This window comes from Chlorocebus sabaeus, chromosome 13 (genome assembly GCF_047675955.1).
Source record: "Chlorocebus sabaeus isolate Y175 chromosome 13, mChlSab1.0.hap1, whole genome shotgun sequence".
NCBI classification, from domain to species: domain Eukaryota; kingdom Metazoa; phylum Chordata; class Mammalia; order Primates; family Cercopithecidae; genus Chlorocebus; species Chlorocebus sabaeus.
In genome coordinates this window covers 19,748,264-19,767,089 of record NC_132916.1, presented here as the reverse complement: position 1 = coordinate 19,767,089, position 18,826 = coordinate 19,748,264, and the positions used below count along the sequence as shown (strand labels likewise).

At 41.6% G+C, this 18,826-nt stretch overlaps 1 protein-coding gene across 7 annotated transcripts in view; it reads left to right on the top strand.

Annotated features, from left to right (window-relative positions):
- MTHFD1L (methylenetetrahydrofolate dehydrogenase (NADP+ dependent) 1 like) overlaps nucleotides 1-18,826 on the top strand; it is a 233,869-nt gene that overhangs the window by 120,934 nt on the left and 94,109 nt on the right. The window contains exon 21 of one of the 7 annotated variants that reach the window (XM_038001119.2): nucleotides 14,204-14,289. The exons of the other annotated variants lie outside the window; for them this stretch is intronic. Coding sequence (XP_037857047.2) covers nucleotides 14,204-14,217 — 14 coding nt within the window. The 3' untranslated portion in view covers nucleotides 14,218-14,289. Of the gene's footprint in view, nucleotides 1-14,203; nucleotides 14,290-18,826 lie in introns of those variants that run through there. 7 annotated transcript variants of the gene reach the window in all.

Below are 18,826 nucleotides of genomic sequence, written 5' to 3'. Positions count from 1 at the left end.
TATTTATCCATCCTTTATAGACCCTTTAGAGGTTCGAGACTCCTTTATAGAGGTTTGAGAGCCCTTCTTTGCCCCAGTTCTCTTGTCTGTAAAGCTGTGGGAAATAATACGACCTGACATACAAGGCAGTGTGAGGACAGCAGAAGTGACTTCTCTAATGCGCATGGTGCTGTTCCGGGCATGGATGAATCTTTACTAACAGTCTTAAGAGTTTACCTCCTGTGAGGACCTGGCTATGTGCTGAGCACCCTGCTTGGCGCTTTATACATTGTGACACATTCAGTTGTTCAAACAACACAATGAGTAGTTTACCAGAATTACCCCCATCTTGCAGGTAAGAAAACTGAGCATCAGAGTGAGTTAGTAGTTTGCTCAAAGGCAAGCAGCTAGTGTAAGGGAGCAGGGATTTGAATCTGAGCCTTGGCCTTGCTTTTACCACTGTGCTTTGCCACCTCTGAATGTTCACTTTCATTCCATAGCAGCATGATACAGCCCTGTGCATAACACGAAGTGCACATTTGTTGAATGAAAAACTAGTAACACTTCTGGTAGCTGAGTGACTTATCTACTGGTAAACCTGTCTTCATGGCCACTAGGCTTTTTATGGTGAACATAGGCATATTTGCCATGTGCTATGTTGAAGCAGCAATTAAATAAATAAGGTACAAGAGTAATTAAATTTAAAAGGTAAAACGTTTTGGAAGGAGCTTTCAGCTTTAGGGATGTCTAACCTGACCTTGACTGTTTTTCTATGTGCTGTAAGATGCAGATTGATTTTCAATGAGATATTCAGCCCATCCCTGCTTATGATTTATATATATTCTAAGTAATATGCTTAGAATGTAGTTCTGCTTACCATCATAAAATGTGGAGTTAAAATAAGATCCTTGTCAAAACATTGTCATGCAGAGATTAGTGCTATGAAAGGTAACATTAAATGATTTTAAAATGTGATCCAGAGGTTAAACTGAAGTTTTGAAATTCATAAAATGCATAAGCTTTTTGAGAATTTTTTAAAATATCCATTACATAATAACTTTAAAATTACGGTATTTGATTGCTATTTTACCCCATCTTGTCCAAGAGCATTCAGCCTGAGGGTACTGAAAAAGAATCAAATTACCTCTTCCTTATATAAGCTATAGTTTAGGAAATTGCAATTATATGAGGTCGTTTTAAAGTTTTTAGCAATGTTTGGTATAATTACAATATTGTGCTATTCTTACACAAAGAAAACATAACAGAATTTTGAGCTAGGAATATTGGGAAACCAGCCATTGCTAAAGGAAGATGCATTTAGTATATCTTTCTATGTACCTCTTAATATCTTTTGCGGGGTGGTGAAAAACAGATTATTAGGGCTTTCTTTTTGGGGGGTTGAGGGGCGTTGGGGGATGGAGTTTCACTCTTGTTGCCCAGGCTAGAGTGCAATGATGTAATCTTAGCTCACCACAACCTCCTCCTCCCAGTTTTAAGCGATTCTCCTGCCTCAGCCTCCCAAGTAGCTGGGATTACAGGTGTGTGCCACCACACCCGGCTAATTTCGTATTTTTAGTAGAGATGGGGTTTCTCTATGTTTGTCAGGCTGGTCTCGAACTCCTGACCTCAGGTGATCTGCCCTCCTCGGCCTCCCAAAGTGCTGGGATTATAGGCGTGAGCCACCACGCCTGGCCTATTAGGGATTTCTGAGAGCTGCAAGCCTCTTGCTAGCCATAGCTGTGAATGTTGTCTTAACCATTAATGCTTCAGTATAAATAATATCAATTTAAAAACTGCCTAAGATTTAAAAGTAGTATGTAAATTACAAAGTGCTTGGGTATCTAGATCAAAATAAAGCAGAGCAAAGAAGTAACTTTAGGAATGAAAGAGGTATCTAAGTGGAATGATAAAGGAAGACTTCATGCAATAGAAGAATTTAAGTAAAACTGAAAAACTGAAACTAACGTGATCATGGCATTAAATAGTGTAGCCCTGAAGGCACATCCAATACATAAGGAATACGACAGCAGTGCCTATACGCACCATTATTATTCATTATTATTCTGAAGCATAAATAAGAACAATTTCAAAAATTATAAATATTGGAAAGGAAGAGACAAATTTTATTATGAACAGAATAATTATATAACTGGAAAATTCAAGAGAGGCAACTGACAATTTATTTTAAGTAGTAAAAGTTTTAGTTTGCTAGTGGATGCAATGTAAATATGTAAATGTCAATAGTTTTCTTTTTTTGTTAGCCATAAATACATACTGTAATGGAGAAAATGTCCTACTTATACAAGTCCCCCCAAAGGATAGAATACTTAGGAAATAAGTTTAGCAAGAAATGAGCACATAGAATAAAACTATAAAACTTTATTGAAAGACAAACAACAAGACCTGAATAAATGGTGAGACACATAACATACTCTTGGATGGGAATAACTGGTATTAAACAATCATCCTTCCTCTGTCAAACTAACACATAAATTACTATAAAATTACTATGCTATATCATGCTACACTATACTATATTTACTGTAAAAACTGCAGAGGAAAATGAACTTTGTGGTTAAATTAATCACAGCATTTGTCTAGATTCTGCAAGAATGGGTTCATGAGGATATTTTTAAAAGCTTTTTCAAGTCCAGGCGTGGTGGTTCACGCCTGTAATCCCAACACTTTGGGAGGCCGAGACGGGCAGATCACTTGAGGTCAGGAGTTTGAGACCAACTTGGCCAACATGGTGAAACCCCGTCTCTACTAAAAATACAAAAATTAGCTGGAAGGTGGCACACGCCTATAATCCCAGCTGTAATCGGGAGGCTGAGGCAGGAGAATTGCTTGAACCGGGGAGGCAGAGGTTGCAATGAGCCAAGATTGTACCACTGCACTCCAGCCTGGCGACAGAGTGAGACTCTATCTCAAAAAAAAAAGGTTTTTCAAGAACCATGATGGATGATTTACCTAATTGTAAATATCAGAACAAGATAATGCTATAGCAAAACAGTTAATAGCAGAGAAATACCCTAGAGTGTCCTGAGATAGACTTCTTCCAGTAGTAATTTGATAAGTTGACATTTTATTTTTCTTTTTATTTTTTTCTTTTTTTTTTTTTGAGACAGAGTTTCACTCTTCTTGCCCAGGCTGGAGTGCAATGGCGTGATCTTAGCTCACTGCAACCTCCACCTCCCAGGTTCAAGTTATTCTCCTGCCTCAGCCTCCCAAGTAGCTGGGATTATAGGCATGCACCACCATGCCCAGCTTATTTTTTGTATTTTTTAGTAGTGACAGGGCTTCACCGTGTTGACAGCCTGGTCTCGAACTCCCAACCTCAGGGGATCCACCTGCCTTGGCCTTCCAAAGTGCTGGGATTATAGGCATGAGCCACCGTGCCTGGCCAGATGACATTTTAAATTAGTGGTGAATGGATAGGATACTGATTAAATGATGTTGGAACATTTGACTAATAAGTTTAAAACATAAACCATAGAGTTTGTTTGTTGTTGTTGTTGTTTGAGATGGAGTCTCGCTCTGTCACCCAGGCTGGAGCGCAGAGGTGCGATCTCGGTTCACTGCAACCTCCGCCTCCCGCGTTCAAGTGATTTTCCTGCCTCAGCCTCCCTGAGTAGCTACGATTACAGGGACATGCCACCATGCCTGGCTAATTTTCGTATTTTTAGTAGAGAAACAAACACAGTTTCGCCGTGTTGTCCAGGCTGGTCTCGAACTCCAGACCTCAGGTGATCCACCTGCCTCGGCTTCCCAAAGTACTGGGATTACAGGCATGAGCTGCCATGCCCGGCCAAAATATAAACCATAGAGTTTTGTATCACAATGTAGTCAAAATAAAGATAGAGTAACTTTTTACTTTTTAGTGTGCAAATTAAACATAAAGCTTCCAGGAAAAAGCAAAGAAAAAAAATTATTGTTGATATCCTATCGAGACTAGTATAAAGAATAGATAAATGTATATATGGAACATGGGAAAACGTTCACAAAATATAAAGTTTAAAAAATCAGGTTGTAAAATAATATATCTCCAATTTGTATGAGATGTTTATCTGTATATGGAATGAAGAGATATAGAAGTATATCAAATGATTATTTTTGTTTGCCTGGAGGTAATGGAATCATAGTGATTTTCACTTCACGCCTTGTGTTTTGGCATTCTGAAATTTTTACAATTAGTATGTATTACTTTTGTAGTTTTTTTTAATAAAAGGAATAAATGACTTGAAAAATCAAGTAATTTGACATGTAGACACAGGGAGGATTACATTCGAGGCACAGAGCAAATGACAGGCATGTGACTGTAGCTGACAAGTGTCAGCAGATTGTGAGCATAGTTTAAAGTCTAAGACATCTGGGGGAGATGAGTTTCATCATTAGATGAAGTCATATTCTGGAGGGGGAATAAATGCTAATCTGATATATTATGCTTTCAATTACCAGTGAGGAGAAATTGACAGTTTTGAAATCGTGGTTTCAGGAAGGCTCTCCTGAGAAGATGGCACTGAGGCGAGCCTTGAAGAAGGCCAGAGGGGAGAAAGATTGGCCTGCGTTCAAAGAATCAAAATAGTTCTGCTAGTTCAGAGACAGGGTAAAGCAGATAGACTGGAGTCTCATTCAGTGTCTTTAAAAGTCATGGAGAAGAGTTAGTATAGTTTCTAATCCATGAGGACTTCCAGAATGATTTTGCCAGGACTGTACTTTAAGATGCTGTTTCTTTCCAACCCCCCATCAGATAAGTTATTCCACTTTTCTGAAGTCGAATAAGTGAAGGGAAAGAGTGGACAAATTGTTATCTAATGGGGCTGCCTCCCAGAAAAGGACTCCTTCGGCAGTAAGAGATGTGCACATGGTATAACCAACAATGCTACTTCTGTGTGTATCCACACGGCTGGAGCTCAGAAATGCAGAATGAAAAAACGGGTTGTGGAAGTGTATATACAATCTGTTACATTTTTGAAAAACACACAACACAATGCTATATTCTGTTTATGCATGTGTGCTTATGTAGAAAAAGTCTGAAAACCTGATCTGCATGAGCTCTGAGTTCACAGGAGTTATGACCATGGGAAGAAGTAGAGGGGTGGGATGGGCGCATGGGGTACTGAACTCAGCTATGTTGCTTTACTTCTGAAAGAGGAACGATCTTAAGCAATCATGGTAAAATGTCAACGTTTGTCAGTTTCGGGGGTAGGAAAGGAAATTTAGGTCTGTAATTTAGGAGAGGTTGAGGCCAGAACCAAGATTGGCGGTTGTGATGAGTATGTGGTTACATCTCCACTTTTTTTAGAACTAAATCTGGATGTTAATGGCCATGGTTAGTGGGCCAGGAGCCTTACATTACTTTCTTGCAGCACTGGTGGCTTTTGTTTGAGGCTGCACAAATTCCTGCATTTCCCTTGGGATGAATGGTAGGGATGCGGGCAGTAGGTGACTGGGTGAATCACCTGACTTGAGCAGGGCTAAGACTCTCTGCAAACCAAACTCAGAGACATGAACTGTGCCGAGATTTCTCAGTGGTTTCCCATGTAGGCTGCTTTCCAAGGGCAGCGAGCATGGCCTTCATCACTCACCCAGTGTTCCTGATTCAGCACTGAGATGCTCGGTTAGGTTTTAATGAGGTTTTAAGTTTTTTCTTATGTTCAAGTGTTTATGCAAACAAAGTTGCTGAATTGTAAACACCAGCAATCTGAGTACCTTCTTTTGATTTCTCTCTCCGTATTGTTTAGTCCCTTTTTCTTCGTTTGTTTTATGAAATTGCACAGATGTTTTGGTTGAGAGTAGATTGTTTTTACTTTTCAGGGACAGGCAACAATTTCATGATATAACTTCTAAAAATATTTTAAATAACTATGAAAATAGTTTTTTCTTCCAAAAAACCATTTCTTCGTTTGGCACATACACAAACAAATAAGACAGAATTTAGAGTAATTTAGTGAGAGAATTTAGAGAATTTAAGTGGTGGGGTTTTTTTTGTTTTTTGTTTTTTGTTTTTTGTTTTTGAGACAGTGTTGCCCTGTTGTCCAGGCTGGAGTGCAGTGGCGCGATCTCGGCACACCACAACCTCCCCCTCACAGGCTCAAGTGATTCTTGTGCCTCAGCCTCTCAAGCTACATGCACGCACAACCGCGTCCGGCTAATTTTTATATTTATATTAGAGACGAGTTTTTGCCATGTTGCCCAGGCTGGTCTTGAACTCCTGGCCTCAAGTGATCCTCCTCCCTTGGCCTCCCTAAGGGCTGGGATTACAGGCATGAGCCACCACACCCAGCCTAGTGTAAAAGCAGTTTTTAAGGACAGTTGAACAGGAAAGCTCATAGATTCCTGCACATAGATCTTGTGTCGCTCCAAAGTGCCTTAAGTACCGATTTCTGCTGTCTTGATTTAACTCAGTGTCTGGAGCTTATGATCCTTCCTCTCTGTTTCCTTCCGTGGTGTAATTTTGGGGGTGTCAATTAAAGAGTTATTGCAAGATCTCAGCCTCTGAAAGTTTAGCTTATTCCTCAGCAAAACTGTAAGCAAGTCTCACCTCTTCTAAATTAGAATTGTAACCTTGACTTTAGTCTCAGAGTTAACATTGTGCAGAAAAAGAAAACACTGCCCAGTGTTGAAGCAGTTTGCAAACTGAAATGATAGAAATGAAAAATGCTATGATGTTTCTAAGCAGCCTCTCTATTTGCAAATGAGTCAGTTAGGATTAGTTTTACCCACAAATAACAACAGCAGAAAAAAAAAAGAAAAAAGAAAAAAGAAAAGGAAGAAAGAAAGAAAAAGAAAGTGACCCAACACTATAATAGAAGTTTATTTCTCTCTCACATCAAGGAAGTTCAGGGTAGCCAGTCTGGGCTGATTTAGCAACTCCTTGATCATCGTGGGTTCTGTGCTACCTGGTAGTCCAGGATGGTTGCACAAGCCCCAACCATTGCATCTGTATCCCAATCAGCAAGAAAAAGGAAGAAGGGCATACCCCCTTTTCAAGAGGCTTCCTGGAAATCACATACAACACTCCTGGTTACATCTCATCAGTGACCTTAGTCACACAGCCATGCTTAGCTGCAAGACAAGCGAAGACATTCAGGTTCTACCTCTTCTTCTTGAAATAGAAAGGTGAGTTGCCAATCCACTGTCAGCGTGACCACAGTTCAAGAGGTTTTCCTAGACACGGAGTCGAGTTAATCCCAAGTCATCTGTGTCATCATCTCCGTTTTGACAGCATCTGCCAGGTGGTCAGCCAGGGTTTAGGCAAGAAGACCTATGACTTCTCTACACAGACATGATTAGGATTATCTTCTAAATCAACCAAACTGACCAGCCCACCCTTTCATTCTTCTGTGCATCATGGATCATTTTTGAAAAATAGTTTAGGACATATCCAATAGTAAGAGTGTAGTTTTATAAATCAGGACTCAGTCTAACAGTAGAAGATTATGTGGTAGTTAGTGTCCTGGAGAAAAGCTTCATGTTAGATTAGTTGAGTCGATCGGGATACAGAACCGTCTTTAGAGCACGGCGTCGTTACGTTGTAGATAAAGCATGTAGGCAAAGAATGATATCTTTGTTGGGGAGAGCCCCAAACTGACTGCTCTTCAGGAACCTTTCTCCGAGATTTGCAAGCCAATTAGGCATAATGAAGCCTTGTTTTTAATGCATATCTTTTGCCAGTATAATAAACATAATAATTAAATGTTTATATATCTTTAGTATTTTCCTGTATAATACAACTAATCATATTGTTGTCAGGCTGAGGACATCTCAAGAAGAAGGAAAGGTGGCAAATTGAGGGTCTGTTCTTTTATACAAGATGGTAATTATAACAAATTCCTTCTGGACCTAGGGATGGGGGAGGGGTGGGGAGATGGGGACATGAGAATTATTCCTGATTTTTGTTACTTTTTGTCCTGTAAAATATGCCCGGTCCGGGCGCGGTGGCTCACGCCTGTAATCCCAGCACTTTGGGAGGCCAAGGCAGGCGGATCTCCTGAGGTCAGGAGTTTGAGACCAGCCTGGCCAACATGGAGGAACCCTGTCTCTACTAAAAATACAAAATTAGCCAAGTATGGTGGTACATGCCTGTAATCCCAGCTACTAGGGAGGGTGAGGCAGGAGAATCACTTGAACCTGGGAGGCAGAGGTTGTGGTGAGCCGAGATCACGCCATTGCACTCCAGTCTGGGCAAAAAGAGCGAAACTCTGTCTCAAAATAGAAAAAAAATATATGCTTACCAGGACATCTCAAGGACATTATTCCTCTGTCAACAGTAAAAAGATAACCTGAGACATAGATTAAAGTGAAAATGATTTATGATTTTGTGTTTTCTTCCTTACATTAAATTTTCCAATAACATATCACTAATAACATATTCCTTTTTTTTGAGACGGAGTTTTGTTCTTGTTGCCCAGGCTGGAGTGCAATGGTGTAATCTCAGCTCACGGCAGCCTCCACTTCCTGGATTCAAGTGATTCTCCTGCCTCAGCCTCCCAAGTAGCTGGGATTACCTGCCACCATGTCAGGCTAATTTTTTGTATTTTTAGTAGACAGGGTTTCACCATGTTGGCCAGGCTGGTCTTGAACTCCTGACCTTGTGATCCACCCGCCTTGGCCTCCCAAAGTGCTGGGATTACAGGCATGAGCCACGGTGCCCAGCCAACATATTTCTAATAATATATTAATTTGATAAACAGAAGTTATTTTGGAAATAAGCCAAAACAAAAAATACTCATCCCTCCTTTTCAAGGCTATTATCTGTAGTTTGAGGTTTTATCAAATGTAAATATGAATTGCCAGCCTCCTCAGGATGTCCTCATTGCTTCTGTTAATGCTTTTACCATCCAGTACCGCTGAACAGGCAGCAGGGTGCCTTCTTGGGCACACCAGAAGGACCCAGGAAAAGGAAGATAGTGTGGACTGTTCTTGTCTCCGTGCCGCAAAATGGACCACTACACCAGTGGGGTAGGAAATAGCAGGTGTTATGGGTTGCGTTTGGAAACCTTGACTTGATCAACTATCTGCTCACCCAGGTCATCTTTCTTTTTTCTTTTCTTTTCTTTTTTTTTTTTTTTTTTTTTTTTTTTTTGCAGAGGTGAGGTCTCACTATCTTGCTCAGACTGGTCTCCTGGGCTCAAGTTATCTTGCCGCCCTGACCTCCCAAAGTGCTGGTATTACAGGTGTGAGCCATCACACCTGGTGCTTGTCACCATTCCAGCAGCAGAAAACCCCCCTGTTTAGCCTTCAGTGTTAATTTCCTCCTTGATCTATGTCTTCTACACAAATCCACTCCCTTGTTCTCCCCATGTATTACATTTGTGGACTCTTCTCAAACTCTGCAGTTCAGTCCTGGTTCCTGCTGAGCCTACGGCCCCAGGCCTGAGCAGCCGGCTGGGCCAAGTTACCCTCAGCCTCAAGATGACCTCCTCACAAGGCAAAACATTTCTCTGGCTGGGTTGGAGACCTAAGCTGGGGAACTGGGCTCTCACATTCCAAGATAGAGGTTTGCCTGCAGACCCCTGAAAGTCGGCATGCAGAAGCAGGTTCCTCTGATGACAGAGGCCCTCCGTTTATCTCTGGATGATCCTGAGATAACGGATCTCTGCCTTGAATTCACCTGCTTTCTAGGTGCGGTGGAGAAAGCTGGGAAAAGAGCCACCTGTGCCCCCAGGGGCCACTGAGAGGGTAGAACAATGACCGAATCCCAGACTCACTACCTCAGGGGCTGAGATGAGTCCAAAGGGGCCCTTAACCTATCACGTAATCACCTGACTCTTACCGCTGTCACTGATCTGACATGTTCTCCTGGGCGCTGTCCCAGCTTTTCAGCATTATGTCCCGGGCAGTCCCGAGGGTTCATTTCCTTTATCCATACTGAGGACCAAGACCTGTGTTTCCTCTAGGGCAGTGAGGACCACAGGCTGAGTGCCTGAGCTGATGAGTGCACTGCTGGTACTGTGCTGTGCCCTGGACAAGGGTGTAGGTCTCTCTAAAAAACAACTTCCCAATATTCTACAAAGTAACGTTCAAACTGAACAGAGCTTGACTGAAGATTCTTTTTACTTCGTTTGTTTTCGTGCTACATTTTTGCTCTCCGGCTCCAAGTCAGTGACAATGGGTCACAGGATCAGTACGAGTAACAGTAAAGATGTTTTTCTTCATCTTTGGGCTATGATTGTGTTTTGTGATCCTAAATGTAAATACACTGAGGCTGGGCACGGTGTCTCACACCTGTAGTCTCAGCACTTTGGGAGGCCAAGGCAGGCGGATGCCTTGAGCCCAGGAGTTCAAGACCAGCCTGGGCAACATGGCAAAACCCCATGTCTACAAAAAAATACAAACATTCGCTGGGTGTGGTGGTGTGCTTCTGTGGTCCCAGCTGCTCAGAAGGCTGGGGTGGGAGGATCACCTGAGCCCTGGAGATCAAGGCTGAAGTGAGCTATGATTATACCACGGCCCTCCAGCCTGTCTCAAAAAAACAAAACAAAGCAAAAAAAAAATACACACATTGACTAATAACACCAGCAACATTGTTTCATGGGAGCTGCCTCTGCTGTGTGTACCAAAACTGAGCAGATTTTTCAGGCCAGGCCTGAGTAATCATTAAATCGATCTGCTTGTGAGAAACTGGTAGGTCTAGGCATGACCACAAAGCTGGCAGGTCCGTCTCTTCCTTTCTTAAATAAGAAATCGCCAGAAGTAGACTCTGTGCCTGTGACTCTTGAATGTTTTACTGAAATCCACAGCAGCAATTACGTTTTACATGGCATCGTGTGTGTGCAAAAACGGAATCAAAATCTTGTGAAACAATACTACTTACTATATATGATGTAGTCTAATATTTTCTATCCTATTTTATTTCCTCTTTTTAATGTTGGTTGAAACTGTAAATTTACATAACGACAACTACTAGGACTCTATCTTGGTTCAAAAGTCCATGATCGGCATGCTTGTATTGAGTTACTACATTGTACGATCTTATAATTGTAAAGTTTAAGATATTTTCCTTCTGTCTGTCTTAATTTATTCTGTAATCTCAGTTGTCCTGCCAGGAATGCTGGCATATTTACTTTGTTTGTGGATTCAGTAATCATAGTTTCTCTTGCCAAGTTACACTAATGGTACCAAAAAAAAAAGTTACTGCATGGTTTTTGAAACTGTTCTTTCCTAGGAAGTTTTAAAACAAAATGTTTTTACCTTTTATTGTTTACACAGGTAAAAGCATCCCTAATCCAAAAATCCAAATTCCAAAGAAGTGCTCAAAAATCCAAAGTTTTTTGAGTGACAACATGATGCCACAAGTGGAAAATTCCACACCTGATCTCATGTGATGGGTTGCCATCAACATGCAGTTAAATCTTTCATATATGCACAAAATTACTAAAACTAATGTTCAGGGCCAGGCACAGTGGCTCACACCTGTTACCCCAGCATTCTGGGAGGCCAGGGCAGGTGGATCACTTGCTCAGGAGTTCAAGACCAGCCTAGGCAACATGGTGAAACCCTGTCTCCTCTAAAAATACAAAAAATAAAAATAAAAAGCAAAACAAAATTAGCTGGGCATGGTGGCACACACCTGTAGTCCCAGCTACTTGGGAGGCTGAGGTGGGAGAATCACTTGAACTGGGTGGCAGAGGTTGCAGTGAGCCAAGATCACACCACTCACTGCAGCCTGGGCAGACAGAGGGAGACCCTGTCTTAAAATACGTGTGTGTGTGTGTGTATGTATGTAGTATAGGCTATGTCTATAAGGGGTATATGAAATATAAATGAATTTCATGTTTAGACTGGGGTCCCAACCCAAGATATCTCATTATGTGTATGCAAATATTACAAAATCTGAAAAAATTTAAAAGCCAAAAATCACTTCAGTCTGGTGCCAACCATTTTGCATAACTGCATTTTCCATTTTGCATTTTGCAACCATTTTGCATAGTTCTGTACTTCTTTCCCTTTTGGGTTTGTTTTCATAACTGCTCGGTAAAAAGTGTTCTGTGTCATCTTTCCATTATTTTGGGCTAAATCATGTTAGTGGCCAAGCCTGTCAGAATTCATTTGTTTTGAGTTAATTTCCTGGTGTCCAGTTCTCAGGAGTTGCAAGAATAGAGCTCTTCCCCCATGCAATCATCCAAAATCCCCGGCCTCTAGCCAGGATTGGGGAACACCACTGTTGGCCAAGAGCAGAAGGCTTAACGCTCTGGTCATAGTCATGACACTGTAAAAACTGTTCTTGTTCCCTACAAGAACATGGGAACTATTTGGATAATGGAGTTATGAATTTAATTCTGTTGAATTTTTATAAAGGACCTAAAAATAACCCTATATAATTTATTACATGTATAATCATATATTATAATTTTAAACGTGTATCATTTATAATATCGAAACATTTCTTTTCAGAAATTAAATTTCACTTTGGTCAAAATCATCTTACAAAACATGGTGACTCATGATGGTTCCAAATAATGTAAACCAGTGTCTGTAACTAACGCTCTGGAGGAAGGAAATTCTGAGTTCTGACACAAAAGCACATCGAAGTGGTTTTGGTACTTTCAAAGTTTTTACTGCAACCAAAAATATGTTCATGTGTACCTGTCTCCTCTTTACACTGCTTGCTTTCTCTGTTGCTTTTCCCAAATACGTCTCCAGTAACTTCCTCATGCTCTGTGCACCACCTCCAATCTTCCCCTAATGTGTATGAACTTGGCCATCAACAAAGAGGTGGAAAGGAAGAAGGGCACGTGCTAATATTAATATTGAGGTTTGGGTTGGGTGTGGTGGCTCACACTGGTAATCCCAGAACTTTGGGAGGCCGATGCAGGTGGATCACAAGGTCAAGAGATTGAGACCATCCTGGCCAACGTGGTGAAACCCCGTCTCTACTAAAAATACAAAAATTAGCTGGGCGTGGTGGAGTACACATGTAGTATCAGCTATTCGGGTGACTGAGGCAGTAGAATTGCTGGAACCAGGGAGGTGGAGGTTGCAGTGAGCCAAGATCGTGCCGCTGCACTCCAGCCTGGGCAACAGAGAGACTCTGTCTCAAAAAAAAAAAAAAAATTGAGATTTGTACCGGTTTCTTTTTCCTTTAGGTCTCCTGTACGTGTCTAGTTAGTTCTATATACTTCCTGTAAATTTGACTCTAAGATATTTAATAAAACTAAACAGGGTTATATGTTAAATAGACAAATCCTAAAGAGCAGAAAGGATTTAGCATTTAGTGAAATTTCATAGACTTAAGATGAGTTGGATCCTCAAAATTAATATATTCTAAACAAAGTTCTATTTTGAAGCTGCAGGAATAATGCCGAACTTCTCTTATAGCTAATTGAATGATTTATCCTGGTGTTGTCTGCTGATAGTTGCTGAAAAAGTCATTATGGTCCTCACTTTCTCCCCTTTAATTCAAGTTCGGAATTCATGTGTTTCTGTGACTTTTTTGGAGTTTATCTGCAGACAGCCTGCCGTTGAATACACATGTTTATATAGGGCAGAAAAGGGCAGCCTGAAGATTCTACTTTCTATTTCTTTTAGCACTGTTTGGCAATTAACACCCACAGCTCTTCAGAATGAGGTATCATCCATCCTACACCTTGCTTGTAGGAGCTCCACAAAGCTTCTATTTTTGTTTTTGATTTGTTGTGAGGAAGCAAAGTGTAGCCTTTACTTGAATGAAAGCTACAGTTTTATTTCTCTTTCTATTTACAAGAAATTCTTTTGATGATTAAGTGAGCCAGATATGCCCCGTGCGCTCATATTTCGTATCTCAACCTATTTTGAGCTGAGCTAGTTGCGAGGACTAGTTCTTCTGTGAGACCTCTCTCAGTCCATAAATTCAAGTTCGTGTCCAGACGTAATGGCGAACTCAATATGTTGTATATTTGATATATGTTTTTGTACACATGGAGAGAAAAGTTGTTACCATTGTAAAGTAGCTATGAAATCTGATAGTTCTAATTTCTTTATCTTTTGAGTACCCATGGAATAAAGGACCCCTTAGTGTCATAGCAAGGCAGAAGTTTAATTTGCAATTTTGGTGGCAACATCCAGGTATTTCAAGTAGAAATTAAGAAAACTTGAAGGAAAAATTATCTCAGCACTTCAGTTTAATTCTTTTTCAAAGTCCAAGGAGAGTTTTCCCCAGTGTAAAAGCAGAAATGAGAATTTCAGATCTAAAGCGGTTCTTGCCTTTTCTTTTCCCTCCATGCACATGTGCTGACATCAGAAAGTACTGTTTGAAAAGAAAACCCAGGCTAGAGCACTGGAGTCACTCATTTCCCATCCACCGAAGGGAGAGCTGGTGCCTGGCTGGAGGACGTTAGGAAGGCAAGTCTGGGGGTCTGATCACTCGGCTGGGAGGGGGTAAAATACTTGGACCTCAGGAGGCCGGATTACAGTGCCAGTGTTCTCTGTGTGGCCTGTTCCTGCCTGGGGTTGGGTACCAAGTCCAGGTGGAAGTAGTCCCTGGAGCGTCCTCTCTCTGAAGTGTTTCTTTGTCAACCAGAAATATTCCCTGCTGCTGCCCCAGAACTCATCACTGTTGACACATGGACCAAGAACTAGCAGAGGAGGTGATTTATAATCTCTAAATGAATTGCTCTGAAACAGACAACAAGCTCTCTGACTTAAGTAAAGGAAGGGAGGTGGGTGGAAAGGAAGGAGGATCATAAAGAACATTCTAGATTGCGTACTTTGGTAATCACAGCAGGGCCTTATTGCAGTTAGAACGAAAGCCTGGACACACCTCTCAGTTCAGGAAAATAATTTAGAGCTACTTGTTAAATGCTGAAGTATTCTTGAAGTACCAAGGGTTAAGATTTTCACTGAAAGCAAAACTGACCGAGCAGCTCAGCGAGGGAAATGCTACGTGATCAGTTGATGGTTTGATGAGGGGTATGGAGTGGGGATTTTGGCAGAGGTTGCTAGCAGACGGGCCTTGGTTTTAGTCCAAGCTCTATCGCTTAATAGCTGTGTGACCTTGGGGAAAATTATAAAATTTTCCAGTCCTTAGTATTATAAACTGCAAATAGAGGAGAAAGATACCTCACAGATGTTGAAGGTGAAATGAGACAGGACACCTAGTACATTGCCTGGCTACATAGAAAACGTTTCACAAATGTTAACTTCAGGCCCTCTCCCCGTGCCTCGGTCTCTTAGAATAGTATTTCCCCATCATGTGCACACTGAGTGGGAAGGCAGACAGCTGCCGTCACCCATGCTGCCCCATGTTGAGAGCATTTCTATTGACCTTCCCTTCTTCCCTGTGAAGCTAGTTCAGCCGTCACCTCATCACTGTTTTTCTTCTCCAGAGAGTGCTGGGTTGTAGTGACCACACTGTTGATTCAGCACATCCCAACCACGCTGGATGGAATTTTTACTGTGATAATTTATATTCCAGGATCTTATAGTGCATAGGGTTACAACGATTAGCATAATGATCTTGCACAATCTTTCTGCCTAGCATGTAGTGCGTTTGTAATATTCTCAGAGGAGGCATCTAGGAAGCGCCAAGCTCCTTTGTCCTGCGTGAGCCACAGCAAGCTGTCTGTGCCTCAGTGCTGTAGAGACTGTGGGTGGATTATTCCTTGTTGGGGGGTGGTAGGGGAATCCCAGCTGTCCTAGATGCCATTTACAACAATCAAAAATGCCTCCAGACCTTGCTAAGTGTCCAGGTGGGGAGTGGAATAGGCAGAATCGCCTCCGGTGGAGAAGGGCTGAACTGTACTTAGGATTTGTGATTCTGCAGAAATGGATTCCGTGAAAGCACTAAAGCATGAGAACATCCAAAATCAATGTGGCACAGAACTGAATTCAAATTTACCTGGATACAGGTAAATAAACACAATTTTGAAAGTACCAAACAATTCAAAAAAAAAACACACACACACATTAAAAACGAAAAAGTCAGCTAGGCGCCGTGGCTAACGCCTATAATCCTAAGACTTTGGGAGGCCAAGGTGGGCAGATCACCTGAGGTCAGAAGTTCGACACCAGCCTGACCAACATAGTGAAACCCCGACTCTACTAAAAATACAAAAATTAGCCGGGCATGGTGGCGGGCGCCTGTAGTCCCAGCTACTCGGGAAGCTGAGGCAAGAGAATCACTTGAACCTGGAGGGCAGAGGTTGCCGTGAGCCTGGATCGCACCATTGCACTCCAGCCTAGGCAAGAAGAGCGAAACTCCCTATCACTAAAAGAAAACGGGGTGGGCGGGGGGGAAGGTCAGAAAGACATTCTTCTTCATTGGGTGATGAATTAATCTTTCCCATCTTTGTCATGTTAAAAATGTGCCTGCGGCTGTTTCTCCACTAAATTAAGACATTGGCACACAGATGATTGTGTGTAAACACTAGGCACAATCGTAGGGGTTCAGCAATTATTGAATGAGAAGAAAGAAAGGTTGTTCTTGAATTATGTGATGTGCGTGTTTAATCATGTTTTTGAGCAGAACGCCATATGTAGCAGACAGAACTCTGGGCTGGGCATCAGAGGGACCGGGGAGCCCACACTGGGCTTTGTGTCATTATCTCCTGAAAGGAACTGGCCTGGTGCACAGGAGACAGTTGGAGTACGTTGTCCATACAGTTCCCACGTAGCTGTAGGGTTTTATGAACCCATATTTTAAAGGGCCTTCTAGTGAAGTGAGAATGTTAATGCTTTTTTTTTTTTTTTTTAAAAAAAAAAAAAAAGAGAGAGAGACAGAGAGAGAGATTAGTGATTACTTTAAAATCTGAGTCCTGGCCAGGACTCACACCTGTAATCCCAGCACTTTGGGAGGCTGAGGCAGGCAGATCATTTGAGATCAGGAGTTCAAGACCAGCCTGGTCAACATGGTGAAACCCTGTCTCTACTAAAAATACAAAAATTAGTGGGCCATGGTGGCATGCTCCTGTAATCCCAGTTACTTGGGAGGCTGAGGCAGAAGAATCATTTGAATGTGGGAGGCGGAGGTTGCAGTGAGCCAAGATCGCACCACTGCACTCCAGCCTGGGCAACAGAATGAGACTCCATCTCAAAAAGGAACAAAAAAATCCAAGTCCTAATTATCACCGCAGCTTTCTTTAATGTGTGCAGTAAGTTGGGGACATACAGAATAACTTAAGACGTAGAAATCGTCTCTCCTTCCCTGAAGAATTTCATGGATACCACGTTTGCCTGCCAGGAATGTTCTGTTGTTCTGGTGTTTTCATTTCTGCCATTGTCATTGTTTCTGCTTCGTTCTTACAATACGACTCTGGGTGCACCTTGGATGATCATGGAAAGGCAGCTGCCTGGCTTTCCAGAGCTGGTTTTGACTGTCCATCTGAACCCGGAGCTCTGTTTCCTGTGCAGGTTGCTCCAGTATTTATCCAAATTGTCAGTCCCTTCCCAACTCATACCCACTGACCCTTCCTTTCTCAGCTGATTATGGGTTTAAGTTTGAATCAAGCCATGCTATAGAATCACTATCTAGTAACTTCTGTGCTTGCACAATAAGAGTATTAGTCAGCATTTCCTGTTTTCATTCATATTGTAATTGAATAGCTGTAACAAAAGGGAAAGAGATTGCCAAGACAAATAATTCTTACGGCTTGTGCAAACATTTTATTGCAAGCCTTATTAAATATGCAGCTTTCAGAAGTCTACATGATGTGCCTTCAGCAAAGCTAAATCCTACTATGTGGGCTTGCTCCATGACTTAAGAGCAAGTCTATATTGAATTTAACATTAAATAATTATTTGGCCTGTATCTCTTTTAAGCTTCGTTAAGAACTGCAAATATGATAAGGAAATAAATTGTTTATTTCAAGTCACTAAGAAAACTTAACCTATAGGTTATATATGTTGGCAGTTCCCAAGAAGTACCTAGGAAATGGAACCTTCCACCAAGAGTGGTTTGTCCCCTTCTTACAAGGTGGGTCTTCATGTCAAGGCCCCCTAAGGCACAGAAACACAGCACTCCACCGTGTCCAAGTTCGTAGTGATTGGTGGCACCTTATGAAAGTAGTTTTTACTTTCACAATTACTGATTACACATCAGCATACCTTATCCATGTTCTGTTTCCTTGGCAGCCTGATATTTGAATACAAACAACATAAAAGTGATTACATGCAGCATTTCAGGACAGTTTTCAAAGTGGAGGAATTTGGCACTTTCTTCTATTTTCTTCCCATTCTTTGTCTATTTCCCCTGCATTTGGAAGCGAGAGTCCTCGAACCTTTACTTCTGCTTGTTGTTCTCATCCCCTAGCTGGAGTTCTCTTTATTACTACTTTTTTGTTTCCAATTGATCTCTTTTTAAAAATAAAACATAGTGAAACCCCGTCTCTACAAAAATTAGCCGGGCATGATGGCAGGTGCCTGTGATCCCAGCTACTTAGGAAGCTGAGGTGGGAGAATCACTTGAACCCAGGAGGCGGAGGTTGCAGTGAGCCGTGATCATGCCGTTGCACTCCAGCCCGGGCGACAAGAGTGAAACTCCGTTTCAAAAATAAGTGAATAAATAAATAAAAATATGAAATTAAGCTTAGCTAGCCTGTTTTAGATGGTCACATCTTTGTCGGATATGACATTTGTGCCTTTTAGTAAAACCATTTTAGTATTGTAAGAAAAAAAGGGAAGTATAGGGAAGACTAAGAACATATTTGTACTTCTATGTAATTCTATTTTATGTGTCTATTTCCATTGGAGTGTGGCCTTGACATCATTACTGGCTCCGAAGTCCCATCCTGTTTTTTCATTGACTTGCTTGTGCCAGGTACTGTGTTAAGGAAGTGGAGCTACAAGATGAATAAGGCATGGTCCCACCCTCCACGTGGGAGACGGCACATCAACGTACTTAGGATGCCGCATGTGGTGACAGATGAGG